At 40.4% G+C, this 23,791-nt stretch overlaps 6 protein-coding genes across 7 annotated transcripts in view; 2 read left to right on the top strand and 4 right to left on the bottom strand.

The window, feature by feature from the left end:
- LOC136194619 (DNA-directed RNA polymerase I subunit RPA2-like) overlaps positions 1-6,499 on the bottom strand; it is a 37,377-nt gene extending 30,878 nt beyond the window's left edge. Inside the window, exons 1-12 of one of the 2 annotated variants that reach the window (XM_065983812.1) lie at positions 6,302-6,499; positions 6,106-6,243; positions 5,989-6,057; positions 5,747-5,932; positions 5,612-5,686; positions 5,459-5,557; positions 5,289-5,384; positions 5,157-5,233; positions 5,029-5,102; positions 4,852-4,978; positions 4,599-4,798; positions 4,433-4,542 (exon numbers count right to left, since the gene is read on the bottom strand). In XM_065983812.1, the coding sequence (XP_065839884.1) occupies positions 4,433-4,542; positions 4,599-4,798; positions 4,852-4,978; positions 5,029-5,102; positions 5,157-5,233; positions 5,289-5,384; positions 5,459-5,557; positions 5,612-5,686; positions 5,747-5,932; positions 5,989-6,057; positions 6,106-6,243; positions 6,302-6,382 (1,332 nt within the window). In that variant the 5' untranslated portion in view covers positions 6,383-6,499. The remainder of the gene's footprint in view (positions 1-4,432; positions 4,543-4,598; positions 4,799-4,851; positions 4,979-5,028; positions 5,103-5,156; positions 5,234-5,288; positions 5,385-5,458; positions 5,558-5,611; positions 5,687-5,746; positions 5,933-5,988; positions 6,058-6,105; positions 6,244-6,301) is intronic. The other variant, XM_065983810.1, reaches the window with a different exon arrangement.
- On the top strand, positions 6,422-7,582 carry LOC136194629 (MOB-like protein phocein). Its single transcript, XM_065983823.1, has 8 exons — positions 6,422-6,525; positions 6,573-6,635; positions 6,682-6,791; positions 6,842-6,884; positions 6,939-7,025; positions 7,077-7,156; positions 7,212-7,323; positions 7,390-7,582. The coding sequence occupies exons 1-8, from the start codon at positions 6,439-6,441 to the stop codon at positions 7,510-7,512; spliced, it is 705 nt and encodes a 234-aa protein (XP_065839895.1). The 5' UTR covers positions 6,422-6,438; the 3' UTR covers positions 7,513-7,582.
- LOC136194627 (alpha-2-macroglobulin receptor-associated protein-like) lies at positions 7,503-8,673 on the bottom strand. The gene is made up of 2 exons (XM_065983821.1): positions 8,517-8,673; positions 7,503-8,454 (listed from the first exon to the last, which is right to left on the bottom strand). Exons 1-2 carry the CDS (start codon positions 8,640-8,642, stop codon positions 7,573-7,575), a joined length of 1,008 nt encoding a protein of 335 aa, XP_065839893.1. The 5' UTR covers positions 8,643-8,673; the 3' UTR covers positions 7,503-7,572.
- A 9-nt stretch (positions 8,674-8,682) lies between these two features.
- LOC136194630 (insulin-induced gene 2 protein-like) lies at positions 8,683-9,706 on the bottom strand. The gene is made up of 4 exons (XM_065983824.1): positions 9,284-9,706; positions 9,043-9,209; positions 8,890-8,989; positions 8,683-8,835 (listed from the first exon to the last, which is right to left on the bottom strand). The coding sequence occupies exons 1-4, from the start codon at positions 9,608-9,610 to the stop codon at positions 8,800-8,802; spliced, it is 630 nt and encodes a 209-aa protein (XP_065839896.1). The 5' UTR covers positions 9,611-9,706; the 3' UTR covers positions 8,683-8,799.
- Positions 9,707-9,749: 43 nt separating this feature from the next.
- Positions 9,750-19,617, bottom strand: LOC136194620 (condensin-2 complex subunit G2-like). Its single transcript, XM_065983813.1, has 31 exons — positions 19,368-19,617; positions 18,822-19,307; positions 18,632-18,772; positions 18,465-18,579; positions 18,352-18,412; positions 18,205-18,292; positions 17,849-18,148; positions 17,696-17,788; positions 17,553-17,645; positions 17,368-17,493; positions 12,995-13,117; positions 12,889-12,945; positions 12,691-12,843; positions 12,514-12,636; positions 12,357-12,450; positions 12,127-12,296; positions 12,017-12,076; positions 11,895-11,965; positions 11,691-11,844; positions 11,562-11,639; positions 11,429-11,509; positions 11,290-11,376; positions 11,175-11,233; positions 11,076-11,127; positions 10,925-11,027; positions 10,784-10,873; positions 10,638-10,726; positions 10,159-10,409; positions 10,004-10,107; positions 9,883-9,952; positions 9,750-9,839 (listed from the first exon to the last, which is right to left on the bottom strand). Exons 2-31 carry the CDS (start codon positions 19,011-19,013, stop codon positions 9,794-9,796), a joined length of 3,324 nt encoding a protein of 1,107 aa, XP_065839885.1. The 5' UTR covers positions 19,014-19,307; positions 19,368-19,617; the 3' UTR covers positions 9,750-9,793.
- LOC136194622 (growth factor receptor-bound protein 14-like) lies at positions 18,975-22,898 on the top strand. The gene is made up of 20 exons (XM_065983815.1): positions 18,975-19,161; positions 19,380-19,659; positions 19,793-19,807; positions 19,860-19,892; positions 19,947-19,959; positions 20,019-20,110; positions 20,152-20,355; positions 20,408-20,479; positions 20,535-20,612; positions 20,659-20,818; positions 20,868-20,989; positions 21,049-21,138; positions 21,201-21,338; positions 21,391-21,501; positions 21,567-21,662; positions 21,716-21,814; positions 21,870-22,052; positions 22,102-22,280; positions 22,340-22,436; positions 22,489-22,898. The coding sequence occupies exons 1-20, from the start codon at positions 19,064-19,066 to the stop codon at positions 22,639-22,641; spliced, it is 2,313 nt and encodes a 770-aa protein (XP_065839887.1). The 5' UTR covers positions 18,975-19,063; the 3' UTR covers positions 22,642-22,898.
- Positions 22,899-23,791: the final 893 nt, after the last annotated feature.

Consider the following 23,791-nt stretch of genomic DNA (forward strand, 5'->3'; position numbering starts at 1 on the left):
TAAATTCAGGGCCTAATCTTTGATTCTTAGAACCTAAATATTAAATTGAGAGCCTCATCTTTAATACATAGAAAATGAATATTAAACTGGGGCCCTAATCTTTAATTCTAAGGGCATAAATATTAAATTGAGGGCCTAATCTTTGATTGTTAGGGCATAAATATTAAATTGAGGGCCTAATCTTTAATTCTTAGGGCATCAATATTAAATTGAGGGCCTAATCTTTAATTTTTAGGCCATAAATATTAAATTGAGGGCCTAATCTTTGATTCTTAGAGCCAGAATATTAAATTAAAGCTCTCATCTTTGATTCCTAGAGCCTAAATATAAAATTGAGGGCCTAATCTTTGATTCTTAGAGCCTGAATATTAAATTAAGGCCCTCATCTTTGATTCTTAGAGCCTAAATATTGAATTGAGGGGCTAATCTTTGATTCTAATGGCTTAAATATTAAATTGAGGGCCTAATAATTGATTCTAAGAACCTAAACATTAAATTGAGGGCCTAATCTTTGATTCTTAGAGCCTGAATATTAAATTAAGGCCCTCATCTTTGATTCTTAGAGCCTAAATATTAAATTGAGGGCCTAATCTTTGATTCTTAGAGCCTGAATATTAAATTAAGGCCCTAATCTTTGATTCTTAGAGCCTAAATATTAAATTGAGGGCCTAATCTTTGATTCTTAGAGCCTTGATATTAAATTGAGGCCCTCATCTTTGATTCTTAGAGACTAAATATTGAATTGGGGGCCTAATCTTTGATTCTAATGGCCTAAATATTAAATTCAGGGCCTAATCTTTGATTCTTAGAACATAAATATTAAATTGAGAGCCTAATCTTTAATACTTAGAACATGAATATTAAACTGGGGCCCTAATCTTTAATTCTAAGGGCATAAATATTAAATTGAGGGCATAATCTTTAATTCTTAGAGCATAAATATTAAATTGAGGGCGTAATCTTTAATTTTTAGGCCATAAATATTAAATTGAGGGCCTAATCTTTGATTCTTAGAGCCTGAATATTAAATTAAAGCTCTCATCTTTGATTCCTAGAGCCTAAATATAAAATTGAGGGCCTAATCTTTGATTCTTAGAGCCTGAATATTAAATTAAGGCCCTCATCTTTTATTCTTAGAGCCTAAATATTGAATTGAGGGCCTAATCTTTGATTCTGATAGCTTAAGTATTAAATTGAGGGCCTAATCATTGATTCTAAGAACATAAACATTAAATTGAGGGCCTAATCTTTGATTCTTAGAGCCTAAATATTATATTGAGGGCCTAATATTTTATTCTTAGAGCCTGAATATTAAATTAAGGCCCTCATCTTTGATTCCTAGAGCCTAAATATTAAATTGAGGGCCTAATCTTTGATTCTTAGAGCCTGAGTATTAAATTAAAGCTCTCATCTTTGATTCCTAGAGCCTAAATATAAAATTGAGGGCCTAATCTTTGATTCTTAGAGCCTGAATATTAAATTAAGGCCCTCATCTTCGATTCTTAGAGCCTAAATATTAAATTGAGGGCCTCATCGTTGATTCTTAGAGACTAAATATTGAATTGGGGGCCTAATCTTTGATTCTAATGGCCTAAATATTAAATTCAGGGCCTAATCTTTGATTCTTAGAACCTAAATATTAAATTGAGAGCCTAATTTAAATTCTTAGGACCTGAATGTTAAATTGAGGGCCTAATCTTTGATTCTTAGAGCCTGAATATTAAATTAAAGCCCTCATCTTTGATTCTTAGAGCCTAAATATTGAATTGAGGGCCTAATCTTTGATTCTTAGAGCCTGAATATTAAATTGAGGCCCTCATCTTTGATTCTTAGAACCTAAATATTAAATTGAGAGCCTAATCTTTAATACTTAGAACATGAATATTAAACTGGGGCCCTAATCTTTAATTCTAAGGGCATAAATATTAAATTGAGGGCATAATCTTTAATTCTTAGAGCATAAACATTAAATTCAGGGCCTAATCTTTGATTCTTAGAGCCTGAACATTAAATAAAGGCCCTCATATTTGATTCTTAGAGACTAAATATTGAATTGGGGGCCTAATCTTTGATTCCAATGACCTAAATTATAAATTCAGGGCCTAATCTTTGATTCTTAGAACCTAAATATTAAATTGAGAGCCTCATCTTTAATACTTAGAACATGAATATTAAACTGGGGCCCTAATCTTTAATTCTAAGGGCATAAATATTAAATTGAGGGCCTAATCTTTGATTGTTAGGGCATAACTATTAAATTGAGGGCCTAATCTTTAATTCTTAGGGCATAAATATTAAATTGAGAGCCTAATCTTTAATTTTTAGGCCATAAATATTAAATTGAGGGCCTAATCTTTGATTCTTAGAGCCTGAATATTAAATTAAAGCTCTCATCTTTGATTCCTAGAGCCTAAATATAAAATTGAGGGCCTAATCTTTGATTCTTAGAGCCTGAATATTAAATTAAGGCCCTCATCTTTGATTCTTAGAGCCTAAATATTGAATTGAGGGCCTAATCTTTGATTCTAATGGCCTAAATATTAATTTGAGGGCTTAGTCTTTGATTCTTAGAACCTAAATATTAAATTGAGAGCCTAATCTTTAATACTTAGAACCTGAATATTAAACTGGGGCCCTAATCTTTAATTCTAAGAGCATAAATATTAAATTGAGGGCCTAATCTTTGATTGTTAGGGCATAAATATTAAATTGAGGGCCTAATCTTTGATTCTTAGAGCCTGAATATTAAATTAAGGCCCTCATCTTTGATTCTTAGAGCCTAAATATTAAATTGAGGGCCTAATCTTTGATTATTAGAGCCTGAATATTAAATTAAGGCTCTCATCTTTGATTCCTAGAGCCTAAATATTAAATTGAGGGCCTAATCTTTGATTCTTAGAGCCTTGATATTAAATTAAGGCCCTCATCTTTGATTCTTAGAGCCCAAATATTAAATTGAGGGCCTAATCTTTGATTCTTAGAGCCTTGATATTAAATTAAGGCCCTTATCTTTGATTCTTAGAGCCTAAATATTAAATTGAGGGCCTAATCTTTGATTCTTAGAGCCTGAATATTAAATTAAGGCCCTCATCTTTGATTCTTAGAGACTAGATATTGAATTGAGGGCCTAATCTTTGATTCTAATGACCTAAATATTAAATTCAGGGCCTAATCTTTGATTCTTAGAACCTAAATATTAAATTGAGAGCCTAATCTTAAATTCTTAGGACCTGAATGTTAAATTGAGGGCCTAATCTTTGATTCTTAGAACATAAATATTAAATTGAAGACCTAATCTTTAATTCTTAGGACCTGGATATTAAATTGAGGGCCTAATCTTTAATTCTAAGGGCATAAATATTAAATTGAGGGCCTAGTCTTTGATTCTTAGGTTATAAATATTAAATTGAGGGCCTAATCTTTGATTCTTAGAGCCTAAATTATAAATTGAGGGCCTAATCTTTGATTCTTAGAGCCTGAATATTAAATTAAGGCCCTCATCTTTGATTCTTAGAGCCTAAATATTGAATTGGGGGCCTAATCTTTGATTCTAATGGCTTAAATATTAAATTGAGGGCCTAATCATTGATTCTAAGAACCTAAACATTAAATTGAGGGCCTAATCTTTGATTCTTAGATCCTGAATATTAAATTAAGGCCCTCATCTTTGATTCTTAGAGCCTAAATATTGAATTGAGGGCCTAATCTTTGATTCTAATGGCTTAAATATTAAATTGAGGGCCTAATCATTGATTCTAAGAACCTAAACATTAAATTGAGGGCCTAATCTTTGATTCTTAGAGCCTGAATATTAAATTAAGGCTCTCATCTTTGATTCTTAGAGCCTAAATATTAAATTGAGGGCCTAATCTTTGATTCTTAGAGACTAAATATTGAATTGAGGGCCTAATCTTTGATTCTAATGGCCTAAATATTAAATTCAGGGCCTAATCTTTGATTCTTAGAACCTAAATATTAAATTAAGAGCCTAATCTTTAATTCTTAGGACCTGAATATTAAATTGAGAACCTAATCTTTAATTCTTAGGACCTGAATATTAAATTGAGGGCCTAATCTTTAATTCTAATGGCTTAAATATTAAATTGAGGGCCTAATCTTTGATTCTTAGAACCTAAATATTAAATTGAGAGCCTAATCTTTAATACTTAGAACCTGAATATTAAATTGGGGCCCTAATTTTTAATTCTAAGGGCATAAATATTAAATTGAGGGCCTAATCTTTGATTGTTAGGGCATAAATATTAAATTGAGGGCCTAATCTTTAATTCCTAGGGCATAAATATTAAATTGAGGGCCTAATCTTTAATTCTTAGGGCATAAATATTAAATCGAGGGCCTAATCTTTAATTCTTAGAGACTAAATAATAAATTGAGGGCTTAGTCTTTAAGTATTACATGTATATTCAAATACCTGAGGAAGAGCCAAGTGATTTCTACTGACAACGTTTCCCGTTGCTAACACGTATTCAATTTGCTGACCGACGTCGGGGCCCCGCTTCATTAGAGAAGCGAGATACGTCACTAAAAAAGAAAATCTCGCGGCGAAACTAAACACGCGATACGGTTGAAATGCGTACTGGATTGGAGATCGGGATCTTTGTTCGTGATTTGCTTATCCAATTCAAACCTCAAACTTCGGAGCCACGAGCTCAGCTTGTCCTTGAGCGCAATTAGAAATAAATGACCGGAAAGAAGGACTTCGTGATTCATTGTCGAGTCGTTGGAATCGAGTGCCGTTTGACCGTCGACTGCGGACAATAGTTTTCTTATCGTGAAGCTGGGAGAATTTGAATTTTTAAGGGCTACGTTTTCGCGAGGCAATATGCATACATTAGAAAATGAAATTTGTCGAGATTTGATTGGAGATGAACGCAGATATGTTTCTTTAGTAATAAATCGCCAATTTCTTTTTTGGTGAGATATTCGGTGTTTTCCAATTTCACTTCGAGCCTCTCGCCTAGATTAAATTTAAATATTTTTCTGCCTGCTAGGCGTTGGCATTCTAACCAAGATATTTCAAGGCTGATTCTTTTGACAAAATTCCGTGATTTTGAGCTTGTCTTAACATTGCCAAAGCGCAGCTTAATTAAAATAGCGAATTTCTTAGGGTGAAGATATGTATTTTGCCTAGATACTTTTTAGTGAATAAATCGCTTTTCTGTCCTTTAACTAATTGGGCAAAAATATTCTGATCCGTAGTAGATATCATTGCCTTTTTGAGAAAAAACATAAGACCCACATTTAATTAACTATCCCCCCCCCCTCACTTTGAGAATAAATATAACAGGAATGTACAGCGTGTCTTTTTGACTTTTAAAACTGAGTGTACAAGTCCCATCCGACAGATAATGAATAGTGATTATCTAACCCACGCAATAAATAAATAAATTAATTAATAAATTAATTATAGTTATTAATCTTTTTGGAGAAAATGTACCTCAGCTGACGTATCTTTGCGTACAGATCTTATTAATATTCCATATTCGGTAAAGAGAGCGCTCTTTGTTCTCCACATGGGACGAGAAATGGCTAAGGGCTATGAGAGAACCCTCTGTACATCTCCTTGATTAATTAATATTATTTTTTATACGTAGTTGCTACGGGATACGATGAGCATCCGAAGAACCTTTTCAATTCCGTGAATAATGAAATATCCGCCCATTTCCTAACCCCCACGGAAAAATCCTCTCCGCGCTAATTCATAATTAAATAAATTATGAAAAACCTCGGCTTCTTCTTTCTTTTTGACGAGCTGACTCGGACGCAATTCTTGAATATTGCATCGCGACGATTTGACCATGACGGGAATTTGTCCAATCGATTTCGTGATTCTGCCCATGACACTCCCATTCACTTTCAAGCCGAGAGTCACGTCCAACGAGCCGCGATACGTCGTTCCCTTCTGACGACACTAAAATCGAATTAATTAATTATTTAATTAAAATAGCTACATATAAATTATTTTACTTCGGAAGGATAAATAGCGGAGGAAGAGGTTGATGACGTTTCACTTGATGGATATCCGATACTTGCATCCTAAAAAATTCCCTAATTAGTTCATTATTAAAATATATCGATGTTTACTTCAATTGATAATTCGATTTTGCGTCCTTTAGAGTCTTTGAAAACCTGATCGGAAATTTCGCCTACTACAAGCGACAGTCCTTCGTCGACTGCAAAATCGAATGATTCCAAGTGAGGGGCGACCAATTTTTGGAGTTCCTTCGTGAAAAGGGGACGAAATCGCGATAATGCTCGCCCGTTTTGGAGCAGACTGCACCTCGTTTTGTTTCTTGGAGAATTTTCCGTATCGAGAAGCCGTCAGATGCCGCAGCGAATGCTTCGTTTCGTCTCTGCTCATTTTTCTCCCTGTTCCTTGACACACGTGCACAGAAATGCGCCTTCCCGGATTCTACTATGGAAAACGACGTCCAGTTGTCGCCTCCTGTAGAAACGACGACTCACGGCGTGTTGCGAAGAAATTTACCTGGCACAAGAAACAGCGTGAGTCGTTTGAGCGTCGAGTGGGGCTCCTTTTGAGGGTAATTTAGGATTTGTACGGCTGGCCGGACGAACCGTACGACGAAATGGACAGCACTTTATCCGTGCAGCAAGTAAGAAAACTAGCAAAGTAGGGACAGCAAATAAAACCGATTCTAGCACATTCAACAAATGATTCGGGCCGATTATAAGAACATTGACGGAATTCTCGAAATTCCGCCTCCGACGGAAGGACAGGACGAAGGAGTGTGGAAATACGAACACATCAGGTAGTTTCCAGATAATACATCTCTTGAAAAACTCACCAATTCGGCTCTAGGCAATTGTGCATGGAATTAAACGGACTGGCCGTCAAACTTCAAGTAAAGCACGCTAAACGGGTATATATAATCAATTATTGGTGAATGCGTTTCTAGGCAGAGTGCTTGCCCTCTGTCTGCACTCAAATGATCGCTACAAAACAATGGATATTTCTGTGCGCAGCGCACAATTCTCCGAAAGAGGTGAAATCACCCACCCTCAAGGATCTATATTCATACTTCAATGTGTTCTAGTGCCCAGCGATTGACTACACTAGACATACTTTAGACGGTGCTGCATCTCTCCTCAACAGCGTCAAATATTTTCCAAGCAGGCTAGTCTCAGTTAATTAATTAATTAATTAAAATAGACTATTAATTTTCATTTAGGATCAGCATACGGGAGGCTTCTTTGCAGAAGCTCAGTTCCGTTTGCCGACGCGTCTATCGCATATTCTCCCACGCCTACTATCATCACCGATCGGTTTACGACGAATATGAGGTGAGATAAACCCCAGCACACACACCAAACGCTTTTAATTAAATAAATATATAAATACTTCTTAAGGAATCGACGTACCTGTGCAGAAGATTTTCCGTCTTTGTGATGAAGTACAATCTCATGGCTAGAGACCACCTTATCGTTCCTATAGACGAAAACGAAGACAAAAATCCACCAAACACAACTTAAAAGACTCGAATAAGTGTAGTGACTTTGTAGCTAGTACGAACCAATGAGAAATAAAAGAGATCATAGCTCATCTTTCTCGCCTGACGTCGCCAGCCTTTTCGTTAGATGATTATAGAGTTTTTTCAAATACCTGAAACTGTTCCTGTATCCTTCCGACAATTCGGCTACTTTGACTTGGGAATCGACGTAGGACGCCTCTTCGTTCTTTCGATCCGATTTCCTTTTCATTTGAACGCCGGTTTTGGTCTTCTTATCGGCGTGGAAATCTAACTTCTCCTTTATGCGTCTATGCTCTTTGAGTTTCTCCTCGAAATGCTCAAGGTATCCGTGCAGGGATTCCCTTTGGCTATCCGACATATTCACGCGCTTCATATCGTTCCAAAACTCCTTCATTTTCTCGTCATAGAACTCGGCGTGCTTGATTGATCCCAGTCTAGCGCGTGCCTCGAATTGGCGATATTCATCTTCAAGAAAATGATGACCTTGTTTAACTTTCGTTTTTAATTTTGCTACGGCTTCGCTATCGACGTCGTTGACGCCGTGGTTCAATTCTTGAATTGTTTTCTTGTGCTCTTTCAATCGACGGTCGTAGTCGAGAAGATCTTTTTTTAATAGGTCGATTTCTTCTCGGTCGAATTCGCTATTTTGAGCGTTTTCCCAAAGTCGCTGGACATTTTTGTCTTTGAATATTCTCGTTTCGTCTTCTGGTTCTTCTTTGCTCTTTTTTTCGAATGCGATTGCGTACCTGTTCGTTAATTTCTTCTCTTCGGCTTCGATTTCTCGTTGGAACGTTTCGACGTAGCTAGTTTCTCCCTGCGATTTCGCCTTCTTTAGTCTTTTCTCCATCTTGTCGAGATGAAGAAGATCCGAATAGAGGCTTTGAAGCGTTTCCGGCGGAAAATTCTGCGCCGGCGACGTCGCTTTCTTCCACGCATCTCTGACCTGTTTAGTGTTAGGAAGCATGGGAATCCCGGAAACAGCGCGTCATTCGCGAGGCCCCTCACCCGTTCTATCGAAATCCCGACGCCTTCTCGATCGTAAATGTGTGGATTCTCAACGTGGGTAGTAACATAGCCGCCGCGGCCAAGTAGAAAACACGAGAGAAGAGGGAAAGCGAAGAACATTTGCATGGCGTAAAGAGCAATCCGGGTACTCCCACAATGTCAGTCACGTGTGATGGCGCTCATGTGTGCACATGATCCTCTACCGTAAAACACTTCATAAACCCTCGCATATGCAGAAAAGAAGTATATAGGATATAATGCAACTAATATAGCTATATACAAACTACTCAATTTTCTCGTGACTTCGAATGAACTTTTCCTACAAAGCAAATAGGACTTGCAATAAAGAAAATCAACGAAAAGTTAATCTTACCCACGCCAATTGCCTACCAATACTTCCAAACGTCACGCCACCAGAGAAATATATACAAGGTAGCCACGATCGAATATAAAGAAAATCTGGATCTCGGTATCTAGGCAACCCTACGTGGTCAAATATCGATACAGAATTATTTAAAAATCTTACTGAAATAGCCCGTTGTATACCAGAATTTGCGTTCCCACCGTTGCCAGGGCCGAAATAATCAAGCCAAGAATGAGACCAATTTGAGATCGATCAAATAGAAACCAAAGCCCAAGAGACATAGCCGCCAACGAGACGAGAAGTTGCAAGTTGTCAGTAAAAATTATTTTCTAAAAGAAAAAAAAAAGAAAGAAACCCGTCTAGAGAGATTTCGTTGGAAAATATGACGTCACTCTTTTCCTACAGTGCTAGCGTGGTTAATTCCAACGAAAACGGCAACGCATCGAATAACGGCCGACCATCCGATGCAGGGCACCTTTCGCGAACCGAAGAGACCGTCGAAACAGGGATACGCGAGTCCGATGATAACGGTCGCCATTCCGACTGAAGGCGGCACCCACCACGCCGAATAGAGCAGCGCGTACGTCCAACTGTCGTCGTCCGGTGGAAAAAACGTTACGCGACGCTGAACTTGGAGGAGATTGAGTACGACGGCGAAGAAAATTCCGACGAAGAATAGTAGGAGGGCTCGTATGCCGACGTTCGCCGCTTCGCGACACGTTTGGCGCATGTTGTGGGGTTCTGCTCGATGGCCCGGTGATGGCTGAGGCGTGTTAGCACTTCATTCGGCTCGGGAAACGGAATAAATTCGACCTTTTTCCGAGACGCTGACGCACGCTAAACGAGAGAGGAAAGGACGGGCAAGGGAGTGCGAGGGGCGCGCCTGGGCTAATGCCAACACAACAGTGACTCATTACACAAGTTTCTCGACAAAAACAAGTAGACGTTCTTTTCCAGATCTAAAAAAATAATGTATTTTAATTATATTTAATTAAAACTTACATTGATGCTGGGATATTATGGAGCTGATTTTTGATAGCTGAAAGCACATTTCTGACGTCACTGTGTCCGTCTGTAAAACAAAATAAAAATTTTCGTTTTTCAAATCAAGCTGAAATTTTACCGCGAGCAAAAACGGAAACAATATCCAATGCAGCATGTAGCGATTTCGGATTCGACGAAATAGCGCCTGAATCGACACAACGACTCAGCTTACTCAAAAAATCCCTAAAGGCGACAGCCCACTTAGAGACGAAACTCGTCGAAAAAGTGGCCTACTGCTTCAATAACGCCGTTTTCATGAGAGGTTTGAGTAGAAAGAACGAGGCAGGAGTCAAGGCTCCTATTTCCTGCGCTAGATCGTTTGAACGGTCGTCGTCGTCAGCGCGAGCGTCCCCGATGCTTTTGAGTACAACGCAAACGACGCTATGCATAGGCGTAGCGGTAACGGAGTCGCGGGAAGCGACGACGGTCGCGTGGCGGTTAAACGAAAGGAGCATTTCGGTGTAGGCAGAATGAAAGCGCCTTATCTAGAAAGCGGGCATACTGGTGAGGAGCTAAGATTTCCTACTACTGGTGAGGAGGTAAGATTTTCTACCACTGGTGAGGAGGTAAGATTTTCTACTAATGGTGAGGAGGTAAGATTTTCTACTAATGGCGAGGAGGTAAGATTTCCTAGGATGCCAGAGACCGGTCCTTCTAAAACGTTCGGAGCCCTCTAACCCTTACTATAAAGAGGTGAGGGGTCGCGAGCTTACTTTATGAGCTACGCTGGCGTCTGTGTCGATTTCCTTGCAGAATACGGGTAGAAACTGTTGGCAGAGTGTTGTTAGCTGATTGCCTGGCCCTGTATGCAAAATAGCTCGCTATAGAGACGCGTTAGCATCGTCCCACTGACTCTTACAGGTCGGTGGGTCCTCGTACGGTCGAGATAAAATCTGGGACAGTTGATAAATCAGTTTGAAACAACTCGGAAAGAAGGGTTCCGCCGATTCTACGTACAAAGAGGTTTCGGAGTCTGTTATGAGTCTACGAATTGACCTGCCTGTTGCCGAGAAAAGACGAGCGGCGAGCTCGTTCAGACGACAACGATAACGGGTCGTATCAGCGCCCAGACGAATCACCTCAACGCATCCGTCAAAGAGGGTCTACAAAAAGCGGCATAAAGAAAAGAAGGGGGCGAAATCTTTGGGTACCGCGACTACGCCCTGAAAATGACTTTGGGTTGAATTGGTCTCGTCGATTTCGCTGTAATAGTGCGTGATTGATTGGCAATTTACCTGTCGTCGACTCACCGTTTTTCTATCAATTCTCCAGCCCAATTGATCATCTGCAAACTGTCGTCCTCATCGCCCTGCGCGGAAAAAACGTCAAAATCGTCCCTTAGACATTCTTTGCTTCCCCCCCTACCTTTTTCAGTACGAGAAGAAAAAGCCAAAGTCTAACCAAAATCGTCATAGCATCCGAAGAAATCTCCTGATCGTCTATGCTATTTTCCTGGAAACGAACGCTACTATAAAAACGCAGGTTTTTTTTCACTGTTACGTACAATCAGAGTCTTCAAAGATTCGGTGATATTCTGAAGTCGTTCCTTTTCCTTCGCCAAACTATCGATGATGTCTCTCTTCAACTATTTACGCATGCCAACATTCTCCGTCAAATTTCATCGCATTAAAACTTACGGAAATGTACTCTAAGAAATCTAGGGCCACTCGTGGATAATTTTCCCTTTCTTTGCTCGTTTTTCTGCGTTTGCTCGTCTACAAAACAATGCCCTTACTCAAAGAACATGCAGCTAGTAATTTTGAAACCTTTTTATCATTCTTCAGAGGCTTCCTTCTGAGCCAATCATGAATTAAATCAAGCAGGCGTCCGCCTTGCCGCCACAAGCAAAGGCACTCAATAAAAGGCCCGTAGTTTTCCGCAGAAGCCCATTGGGGCTTCTCCTTGAGATATTTCATGCAACTAGGAGCAGGTACATTGACTGCATGGGCGTATATGTGTAAGTAACGTACTCTATATCAGGTCTTGAAGCTTCAGGCAAACGAGAGGCAATCAAAAGAACGGCCAGCTTAGCTGATTTGTCCTAACACGTAAAAAATCTACCCCTACGAGAACGTGCATCGCATTCTCTTACGGAAAACGACTCCAAAAGGACGGGAATCGATCTCCTCAGCATTGCAGTCAATTTCAAAGGCTAGTAAGTGCTCTCAATGACACATCGCAACGCGTGACTACTCTACTAACCATTTTCTTAAAGGAACTCGAAGCGAGTGCCGCGATCTCGAGAAGACCGATCACTTCGTCGGCATTCTCAGACAAATTCAAATTCTCCGTGGAAACGCGGAAACTAGACGAAACGTCTCCCCGTCCGAGAACGCTCAACACGCACGAAATCAACAGCTCAAGAAATTGAGCTAGAGCACGGGCACAGTATTATAGAGAAAAAATCGAGGATCCCGTAATTATTAATTCACCTATTGCTGAATTTGACATTCGTGCAAAGGCAAATTTGTAGAAATTATACGTTGCCAAGCGATTGGTGCGCAATAGGGCAATGCATCTGTCGATCTAGAACGTCGAAGGGGGCCCCAGAATTCGCGATTTGTACGTAAACCCTTCCCCCCTGCGTACCCGTTCCTCTGGACTCCGTTCCATTGCCGATGAGAGTAAAAGATCGACAATGGATACTTTCACTGCACGACAGTCCGTCTGAAGTCGGTAGAGTAGGTCGTCAAATTGAACTACGGCCCAATACTAAGTACGCACGTCCTATCTAATTAAAACTAACTCAAATTTTGCCTATCTTACTTTCATAAAGGGCTGATGTTTTACGACTTTCAGAAGGTCGACAAGAACGACGCGAACTCTCGCTGTGGTGTCGTGAATGTGGTTTTTAAGTAAGGGAAGGAGTGTTTTCAGAAGGGGGTGACTAAGTCGGTTTTCCAGTAACATCGTGAGACCCTCGAAAAATCGAAAATAAAGCGAAATCGTCCGAGATAACCTTACTTTAATAGCCTCGATTCTCACTAAACTTGAAGCCGGGTCAAAAGCCAAATCTTGAACCTATAAGCGTAAATTCGTCGTCGATAGAGAAAAGCCTTATATAGCGTACCACTTTGGTTATCAAGTGCTTGAGCGTCGATTTGGGAAGCAGTTCCCAGAAAAGAGTCGCCACGCGACAAACGCCCGACACCGCGATCGCCCTCGCCGTCGGAAAATCATCAAAAAGCATGGACTATATAAGTAAGAAAAAAAGGCGCATAACTAATAATTTCAAAGACAATTACGTCACTACATCTACTACATCTACTACATCTACTACAACTACTACATCTACTACAACTAATTACAAGAGTCTGGATAAGCGACTCTCTTGTAATAAATTACAGTGAAAGTACAAGAGGCTGGCCGACAGACTCTTTTGTAATAAATTACAGTGAAATTACAAGAGGGTGGCCAACAGACTCTCTTGTAATAAATTACAGTGAAATTACAAGAGGATGGCCAACAGACTCTTTTGTAATAAATTACAGTGAAATTACAAGAGGGCGGCCAACAGACTCTCTTGTAATAAATTACAGTGAAATTACAAGAGGATGGCCAACAGACTCTTTTGTAATAAATTACAGTGAAAGTACAAGAGGCTGGCCGACAGACTCTTTTGTAATAAATTACAGTGAAATTACAAGAGGGTGGCCAACAGACTCTCTTGTAATAAATTACAGTGAAATTACAAGAGGATGGCCAACAGACTCTCTTGTAATAAATTACAGTGAAATTACAAGAGGGTGGCCAACAGACTCTCTTGTAATAAATTACAGTGAAATTACAAGAGGATGGCCAACAGACTCTTTTGTAATAAATTACAGTGAAATTACAAGAGGGTGGCCAACAGACTCTCTTGTAATAAATTACAGTGAAATTACAAGAGGATGACCAACAGACTCTCTTGTAATAAATTACAGTGAAATTACAAGAGGATGACCAACAGACTCTCTTGTAATAAATTACAGTGAAATTACAAGAGGGTGGCCAACAGACTCTCTTGTAATAAATTACAGTGAAATTACAAGAGGATGGCCAACAGACTCTTTTGTAATAAATTACAGTGAAATTACAAGAGGGTGGCCAACAGACTCTTTTGTAATAAATTACAGTGAAATTACAAGAGGATGGCCAACAGACTCTTTTGTAATAAATTACAGTGAAATTACAAGAGGGTGGCCAACAGACTCTCTTGTAATAAATTACAGTGAAATTACAAGAGGATGACCAACAGACTCTCTTGTAATAAATTACAGTGAAATTACAAGAGGATGACCAACAGACTCTCTTGTAATAAATTACAGTGAAATTACAAGAGGGTGGCCAACAGACTCTCTTGTAATAAATTACAGTGAAATTACAAGAGGATGGCCAACAGACTCTTTTGTAATAAATTACAGTGAAATTACAAGAGGATGGCCAACAGACTCTCTTGTAATAAATTACAGTGAAATTACAAGAGGATGACCAACAGACTCTCTTGTAATAAATTACAGTGAAATTACAAGAGGATGACCAACAGACTCTCTTGTAATAAATTACAGTGAAATTACAAGAGGATGGCCAACAGACTCTTTTGTAATAAATTACAGTGAAATTACAAGAGGGTGGCCAACAGACTCTCTTGTAATAAATTACAGTGAAATTACAAGAGGATGACCAACAGACTCTCTTGTAATAAATTACAGTGAAATTACAAGAGGGTGGCCAACAGACTCTCTTGTAATAAATTACAGTGAAATTACAAGAGGATGGCCAACAGACTCTTTTGTAATAAATTACAGTGAAATTACAAGAGGGTGGCCAACAGACTCTCTTGTAATAAATTACAGTGAAATTACAAGAGGATGACCAACAGACTCTCTTGTAATAAATTACAGTGAAATTACAAGAGGGTGGCCAACAGACTCTCTTGTAATAAATTACAGTGAAATTACAAGAGGATGGCCAACAGACTCTTTTGTAATAAATTACAGTGAAATTACAAGAGGATGGCCAACAGACTCTCTTGTAATAAATTACAGTGAAATTACAAGAGGATGACCAACAGACTCTCTTGTAATAAATTACAGTGAAATTACAAGAGGATGACCAACAGACTCTCTTGTAATAAATTACAGTGAAATTACAAGAGGGCGGCCAACAGACTCTCTTGTAATAAATTACAGTGAAATTACAAGAGGATGGCCAACAGACTCTTTTGTAATAAATTACAGTGAAATTACAAGAGGATGGCCAACAGACTCTCTTGTAATAAATTACAGTGAAATTACAAGAGGATGACCAACAGACTCTCTTGTAATAAATTACAGTGAAATTACAAGAGGATGACCAACAGACTCTCTTGTAATAAATTACAGTGAAATTACAAGAGGGTGGCCAACAGACTCTCTTGTAATAAATTACAGTGAAATTACAAGAGGATGGCCAACAGACTCTTTTGTAATAAATTACAGTGAAATTACAAGAGGGTGGCCAACAGACTCTCTTGTAATAAATTACAGTGAAATTACAAGAGGATGACCAACAGACTCTCTTGTAATAAATTACAGTGAAATTACAAGAGGATGACCAACAGACTCTCTTGTAATAAATTACAGTGAAATTACAAGAGGGTGGCCAACAGACTCTCTTGTAATAAATTACAGTGAAATTACAAGAGGATGGCCAACAGACTCTTTTGTAATAAATTACAGTGAAATTACAAGAGGATGGCCAACAGACTCTCTTGTAATAAATTACAGTGAAATTACAAGAGGATGACCAACAGACTCTCTTGTAATAAATTACAGTGAAATTACAAGAGGATGACCAACAGACTCTCTTGTAATAAATTACAGTGAAATTACAAGAGGATGGCCAACAGACTCTTTTGTAATAAATTACAGTGAAATTACAAGAGGGTGGCCAACAGACTCTCTTGTAATAAATTACAGTGAAATTACAAGAGGATGACCAACAGACTCTCTTGTAATAAATTACAGTGAAATTACAAGAGGGTGGCCAACAGACTCTCTTGTAATAAATTACAGTGAAATTACAAGAGGATGGCCAACAGACTCTTTTGTAATAAATTACAGTGAAATTACAAGAGGGTGGCCAACAGACTCTCTTGTAATAAATTACAGTGAAATTACAAGAGGATGACCAACAGACTCTCTTGTAATAAATTACAGTGAAATTACAAGAGGGTGGCCAACAGACTCTCTTGTAATAAATTACAGTGAAATTACAAGAGGATGGCCAACAGACTCTTTTGTAATAAATTACAGTGAAATTACAAGAGGATGGCCAACAGACTCTCTTGTAATAAATTACAGTGAAATTACAAGAGGATGACCAACAGACTCTCTTGTAATAAATTACAGTGAAATTACAAGAGGATGACCAACAGACTCTCTTGTAATAAATTACAGTGAAATTACAAGAGGGCGGCCAACAGACTCTCTTGTAATAAATTACAGTGAAATTACAAGAGGATGGCCAACAGACTCTTTTGTAATAAATTACAGTGAAATTACAAGAGGATGGCCAACAGACTCTCTTGTAATAAATTACAGTGAAATTACAAGAGGATGACCAACAGACTCTCTTGTAATAAATTACAGTGAAATTACAAGAGGATGACCAACAGACTCTCTTGTAATAAATTACAGTGAAATTACAAGAGGGTGGCCAACAGACTCTCTTGTAATAAATTACAGTGAAATTACAAGAGGATGGCCAACAGACTCTTTTGTAATAAATTACAGTGAAATTACAAGAGGATGGCCAACAGACTCTCTTGTAATAAATTACAGTGAAATTACAAGAGGATGACCAACAGACTCTCTTGTAATAAATTACAGTGAAATTACAAGAGGATGACCAACAGACTCTCTTGTAATAAATTACAGTGAAATTACAAGAGGGTGGCCAACAGACTCTCTTGTAATAAATTACAGTGAAATTACAAGAGGATGGCCAACAGACTCTTTTGTAATAAATTACAGTGAAATTACAAGAGGGCGGCCAACAGACTCTCTTGTAATAAATTACAGTGAAATTACAAGAGGATGGCCAACAGACTCTTTTGTAATAAATTACAGTGAAAGTACAAGAGGCTGGCCGACAGACTCTCTTGTAACAACTACATCTACTACAACTACTACATCTACTACAACGGGGCGTTCAAACGGGGGGGTTTGAACGTTCAAACGTGTTCAAACGTATAGAGAAGAGTTGGCCAGTCCCTTGTAATTTTACTGTAATTTATTACAGGACAGAAGAGTTGGCCCCTTCCTTGCAATTTATTGTAATTTATTGCAAGAGAAAAGAGTCGGCCCTTTCCTTGTAATTTTATTGCAATTTATTGCAAGAGAGAAGAGTCGGCCCCTTCCAAAAAAGATATGCGCATCTATCTACTAAAAAATTAATAATACGCGTATGTATTATATATACATCTAAGGCTTCGAGCTGCTTCTGAACGAGAGCGTCGAACTCGCTTTTGGGTGCCGAAGGATTTCGCAGTGGAAAAATTTCAACGAGAAGAGCGACAGCATTGGCGCGTACGTGAGGATTCGTCGCCTAGAAAAACAATTCTCTTGAAGCGTCAAATACTAAAAGTAGAGGTACACATTTATTACAGTGAGATTTCGCCATAAAATAGGAGAGTATAATCTACAGAGCATTTCGTCGACTCCTGTCACGGTTTTCTTCTCGTGAAAATGACTCAAGAGCTAATCAATTTCTTTCGTAATAATTATAAATATAAATTTTAATTACTGACGTGTCGCAAACGCCTGGCCATGCTGTAGATTCCCTTCCGTTGAGCCAAAACAGCGTGCATAATCAAATCCCCAATACAAACATTTTCTATCATCTATAGGGGGGGAGAAGAATTCTACTACCATACCTAAGGGTATATGGAATAGCGTGGAACCTCTCTATATTCTCCCGCCGCTTCTCTCCACACTCTAAAGTAGATTTTCCCGTATGCGTTTATTGTCGCTTCTGAGCAGACGGGGATGTTCTCTTTGACGCGATTGTGCAATTTTGCTACGAAACGAGAGCCGAGTTGAAAGAGAAAAGCGAGAAAACGGCAGCCGACGTCCGTGGAAAGAAACAGGGGATGAATGAAACAATGAAAAAGGAGATTTTGAAGAGACTGAGTCGAATTGTCGTCAAAATCGAAAAGAGGTAAAGCGGAAAACATTTTGACGAGACATTTGACGGTCTCCACCTTTTAATTAACAACACCAAAATAATTTTTTTAAAAAAAGTCTAGACGATTCTTACTGACGCATCCGGGGATATGGAACGAGCAATGAGACACGGAACAGTCATTGCTATGAGATCATATTTAGCCTCGCGATCCCCAGTCCACCTGAAGTTTTTATGAGGAAAAATAATATATATACTTGATTATTGATTATTATATCATACCATTCAATAAAGAGATTCAATAGTGATTCTTGTACTTGTTCTGGCACGACATGTACGACGCCTAAGTCCAATTGCTCGTGTCTCAGCTACAATAAACTCACTTTTCCTCTTACCGTGAAGGATCCTCGCTACGTCACACAAAGACGGACATATGTAGGCGTCGTTTTGGTCTAGCGTTGCTTGAGCGAGTCGAGTCGCCTGGTGAACGAGTCCTAAGGCGTTGTCATCCTAGGAAGAGATAGAAAAAAAGGGGGCGGGGCTCCAGGATAACTCTCCTTACCCAGTTCGGCTCTTCGTCGGCGTCGCTCGCCGCAAGAGCGACTGGAGATATGTGCTCTTTTGCCATTTCGAGCACTCCTGTCCATAGGCGATCGGTTTGCTTGCTCGTGAGGCTCTTCACGAACTCGACCGTGTCGAATTTCTAAGCGAAGTGGCGTTTAGAGACGTTCGCAGTCAACTAAATGACTCGCTTTTTCTGAGAATCTCTCGAGAAACGTCGAGAGATGGCTAGCTTCGATGTCCCTTAGAAGTTTTTCCGAAGATTCCATTTTTGTGCGCCTCGTCTGTTGTTCCCGGACGCCAGGGCGATGTCCCGTAACACCTTCGTTGCGGACATCCGGAGGCGTTAACAATTTTTGTGGCCGTTTGCGACGGACGTGCATCCCAAGATCAGTTGTGAAGGAAACGCGCAAGGGCACGTCGATTTTTCGAGATGAGCGGCGACGTGCGCGAATGGCTCGCCAGTCTCAAACTTGATCGCTATTACGACCAATTCATCGACAACGGCTACGACGATCTAAGTTCCCTACAGTAAGCGACCCCGTCGTAACCCCCTTTCGCGTCGCACACAAATGAAAAACATTACTACTGTACATGTAGTAGACTACCCAGCGTTACTTTACTGTAGCCCAGAGCTATAGCCTAAGTGAGACTGACCTAATGACGTCACGAATTCTCTGTAGCAAAGAGATATAAGGAACCAGAACTCGAAATAAAACATGAGTTACTGTACTTACTTCCCACTTCAGAAATCTAACCGACGACGATCTAAACGCGATCGGCGTCACGCTCGCCGGCCATCGAAAGCGTCTCATCGCCAAATCGAACGATTACGCCGGCGCCGTTTTCACGAGCGGCGGCGGATTCGCCTCGTCGTCGTCGGCGAGCGCCAGCGAGAGCGGCGCTAGTCTCACTCCCGTCGCCGCGACGCCGCGGAACGCGGAATGGGAAACGCCTCGACTCGATTCGCTCGCCGACGAGATATCGAGTCTTGATGACGTCTTGGGAGAACTCAATGCGCTATCGGGTGTAAGATTTTTCGTTTTTTGTTTCGAAAATGACCGAAATTTGTTTCTGTCTGGCGTGTAATGTATTGGGGGTTGGGGAGTGAGTGTGATATCCCTTCCTGTTGATGATGTATGTGTGTCTTTCCTTTTTTTAGGAATCTGCACCCAAAGTGAGTTCTCGCCCTTTTTTTGCAGTGTGATATCATCCACTCGTTTTCTTAGCCTCCGACAGATTGGACGACTTCATCTTCTAATGTAAACCGAACTTTCTTATGCTCTATTTCCTTCCTTGATTGGTCACTCTTTTAGGCTCCTCTTGATGGTACACTTCAACCAAAGAACGTTTTTCCTAAATACCCTCTCTTTTTTTATTTTGATCAGCTGATCTTGATTTGGACAAGTTGCTCTACGAAATGAAGGATTTTAATCCGCTCGCGATGCCCCAACAACCACCGCCAAAAAACCTCGAAAAAGTAAAGAAAAAATTCATGTGCCTAATTCATAATATTTTTAGGAGCCTCCCAATGTATTCCCAACCACCCCCAGCCCCACCGCCACCGACACCGGGGGGGCCAAGGACGTAATAGTCGATCACGTCGACGTCGAAGACGAAGTGAAAGAGCAGGAGGCGTTGGCCGCAACGCAGGTCTTCGCCCAAGCAAAAACAGTCGAATTGTCAGGAAATCCGGTAGTTCTTATCAACCCGAAAGAGAAACAGGTAACATCATAAGCACCGGAAAGAGATAAGTAGGGAAGCGCTCTGTCACTAGGCATCCACGGTAGAAATAAAAGAAAGGCTCGCCGAAATTAAGAGTCAATTAGATCAGACGACCATGTCCGAGGCACGCAGTACAATGGTACACCTTTTGAAAAGAAAAGAGTCTGGTCTTTATGTAGGCGGAAAAAGAGGAGCACTTGAAGGAAGCGAGAATGCGCATAGCAATGGAAAAGATTCGAAAAGCCAGCGAGCAGCAGGTGACCACTTAGACGTCCGTATTTATATTTGATTTCTTTGCTCTAGATTGTTGTGGATGTCTACACTGGTGATGGACCTCCGACCCCTGTCGTTGTACAAGAGAACATGACCGCTTCGGCCGTTTGCTTTCTTGCCGTTACTAAGAATCGTCAGGACGAGCTGAAAAATTGGGTTCTCGTTGAGTATTGGACCGACTTGCATCTCGGTGAAAAAATCACATTTTTAGGATGTAGTGACTATCTTCTTCTCTTTAGAACGGCCACTCGAAGATCACGAAATTGTATTGAGTGTATATCAGTCTTGGCCGCGATGCAGCAACAATCGATTTCTGCTACGCGAAGACGTCCTAAAATTCGACATTTTCGAACATCCCGTGGTAAAAGAGTCGAGAATTTTCAAGAGGCAAAATTAATTAAGTCCTCCTGATTTTCTCAGCGCTATTTTCCCGCACATTTGGCCATGACGCCTGGAGAAACGAGAACAGGCTCAAAGAAAGCTGAACGAGCAAAGGCAATTCTCCTAAAGGTGACCAACTAACTAACTAACTAACCCAGGGAATACATAGACAAAGTTTCATTTTGATGCAGGAGTTTTTCACCAGCTCCGGGCGCGTTCCCGAAATCGAAGGGAATCTCAGTTTCAAAGACGATAAGAAAACGTGGAAGAAAGCTTTCTTCATGCTGAGATCGTCCGGTTTGTATTATTCAACTAAGGGGAGATCTCACGTAAGGCAGCTGACGTAATAGCCCCCCAAAGCATGATCTTGACCCCACACAGGAATCAAGGCATCTCGTATGTCACGTCAAGTTTGAAGGACATACCTTATTCGTGGGAAAAGATTTCAAGAAAGAGTTCAAAGCTCCAACTGACTTTGTATACGCTCTAAAGGTACAACAGTATACGTATTCATGTACATACACATAGGCATACTTATTATTAATTTGACGCTTTAGCCTATACATAGTCAGGCTCATAAGGACATACGTTGTTTGTGTACTGAAGACAGTGATTCGCATATGTCCTGGGTGGCTGGAATACGATTGGCTATAGTACGTTCCTATAGACACTAGTACACAAAAAATCCTATTTTATCTACTTATAGTTTGGGCTCCAACTCCGCGAAAATTATCAGGCGGCCCAACGGAAAATGGTCAAGTTAAAAGAACTTCAAAAGCAGAGAGCCGAAGAGAATGTACAAGAGGTGCCTTAGCTAGATGGTTTGGTCACGCGGCGGTCTCCCTAAGACTATTTCTCAGCCACCTCCGGCTCCTCTTCCTGTCGTGATACCGGAGAATTTGACGCCGAATGGGGAAAAGGCGATGCAGCCGCTCGTTCCTCCTACAGCTACTACTGGAAATAGCTACAGTCTATCTCCAAAGACCCCTCCCCCTCCCCTACCTCCACCTCGAAATGAATTACAAAACCACTCACCGCCAATTGTACGTATTTGAGCTACTGATAGATGTGCCCTATTATTTTCTTCTTTAGACCCTTTCACCGAGGATGCAACTGCAACCGCAGCCAGGCATTCGGACTTCGCCCCGATCTCCACGTCGAACCAGGGCAACATCCGACGACGAACCGCACCTGGAACAGCCGTGGTATCACGGAAATCTGACAAGAGAAGAAGCCGTAGCCAAACTGGTAAAACACGGCAATTTTGATGGGTAACCCGGGCGCGATTTTTAACGTGAAAATATTTAACTAATGGGGCTGGCTCCCTTAGGCTATTCCTAGTGAGAGAAAGCACGCGACAGGACGGACATTACGTTCTATCTATGATCGCTGAGGGAAAACCCAGACATTTTCAGATTCAACCGCTGGTAAGAATGATTTGATGTCACACTTGTGGCGTCAGCTCTTTTCTCTAAAAAGGAATCACTTCCCCTTCAATATTCCATTGATGACGGGCCTCTTTTTCCCAACGTCGTCCTGTTGATCGAGCACTATATGTCGACACCGGATCGACTTCCCTGCAGATTGGTAAAAGGAGCTGCGAGACCCATTTACCGTAAAAAGGGCGAATGACGTTCTGCACGCGCTTAATTTTTCCAAATGCTGTTTTGCTGACTACGTACAATTGCACACGTCACCTTAGGAAGCGCGCGGAAGAGCGAAACCGGGAAAACGAGACTGCATGGGGTCAAGGATATCAGCGAGGAAGTAGAGAACGCCGGCAAAGCCTAGAGTCACAACGTACATGAACGCACATAATTATTATAGTCATGCATGAACTTATTATTATAACCTTCATAAAGAGAATATGGATGATCTGGATGACTGTAGCTCTTGTCTCGATTTATACACCATCATTCAGCAAAGTGTTTCGAGGAGACTATGACTCTAGACAAACGAGGCAACATCCAATATAAAGGTTTGGAGGAGCCTATGACTCTAAACAAAAGGGCAACATCCAATATAGGAGCAGGAAGGAGCCCATGACTCTAAATAAATGGGACAACATCTAATAGTAGGTGTTTGGAGTAGCCTATAACTTGATGAAGGTCTCAATCGAGAATCGATAATGAATAACCACTGGAAACATGTTCCCCTACCTAATGAAAAAACGCTGGAAACATGTTCCCCTACCTAATTAATAAACACTGGAAACATGTTCCCTACCTAATGAATAAAACCTGGAAACATGTTCCCCCACCTAATGAATAAACGCTGGAAACATGCTCCCCTACCTAATGAATAAACGCTGGAAACATGTTCCCCCACCTAATGAATAAACGCTGGAAACATGTTCCCCTACCTAATGAAAAAACGCTGAAAACAAGTTCCCCTACCTAATAAATAAACGCTGGAAACATGTTCCCCTACCTAATGAAAAAACGCTGGAAACATGTTTCCCTACCTAATGAATAAACGCTGGAAAATTGCTTCCCCACCTAATGAATAAACTCTGGAAACATGTTCCCCTACCTAATGAATTAACACTGGACACATCTTTCCCTACCTAATGAATAACCACTGGAAACATGTTCCCCGTATATATTCCGGCAGACGGTGTACGTACTCCGCCGGCAGGCGGTGTATATATTCCGGCAGGCGGTGTACGTACTCCGCCCGCAGGCGGTGTATATATTCCGGCAGGCGGTGTACGTACTCCGCCGGCAGACGGTGCATAAATTCCGGCAGGCAGTGTATATATTCCGGCAAGCGGTGTACGTAC

The sequence above is a fragment of the Oscarella lobularis genome, chromosome 13 (genome assembly GCF_947507565.1).
Source record: "Oscarella lobularis chromosome 13, ooOscLobu1.1, whole genome shotgun sequence".
Classification (NCBI taxonomy): Eukaryota; Metazoa; Porifera; class Homoscleromorpha; order Homosclerophorida; family Oscarellidae; genus Oscarella; species Oscarella lobularis.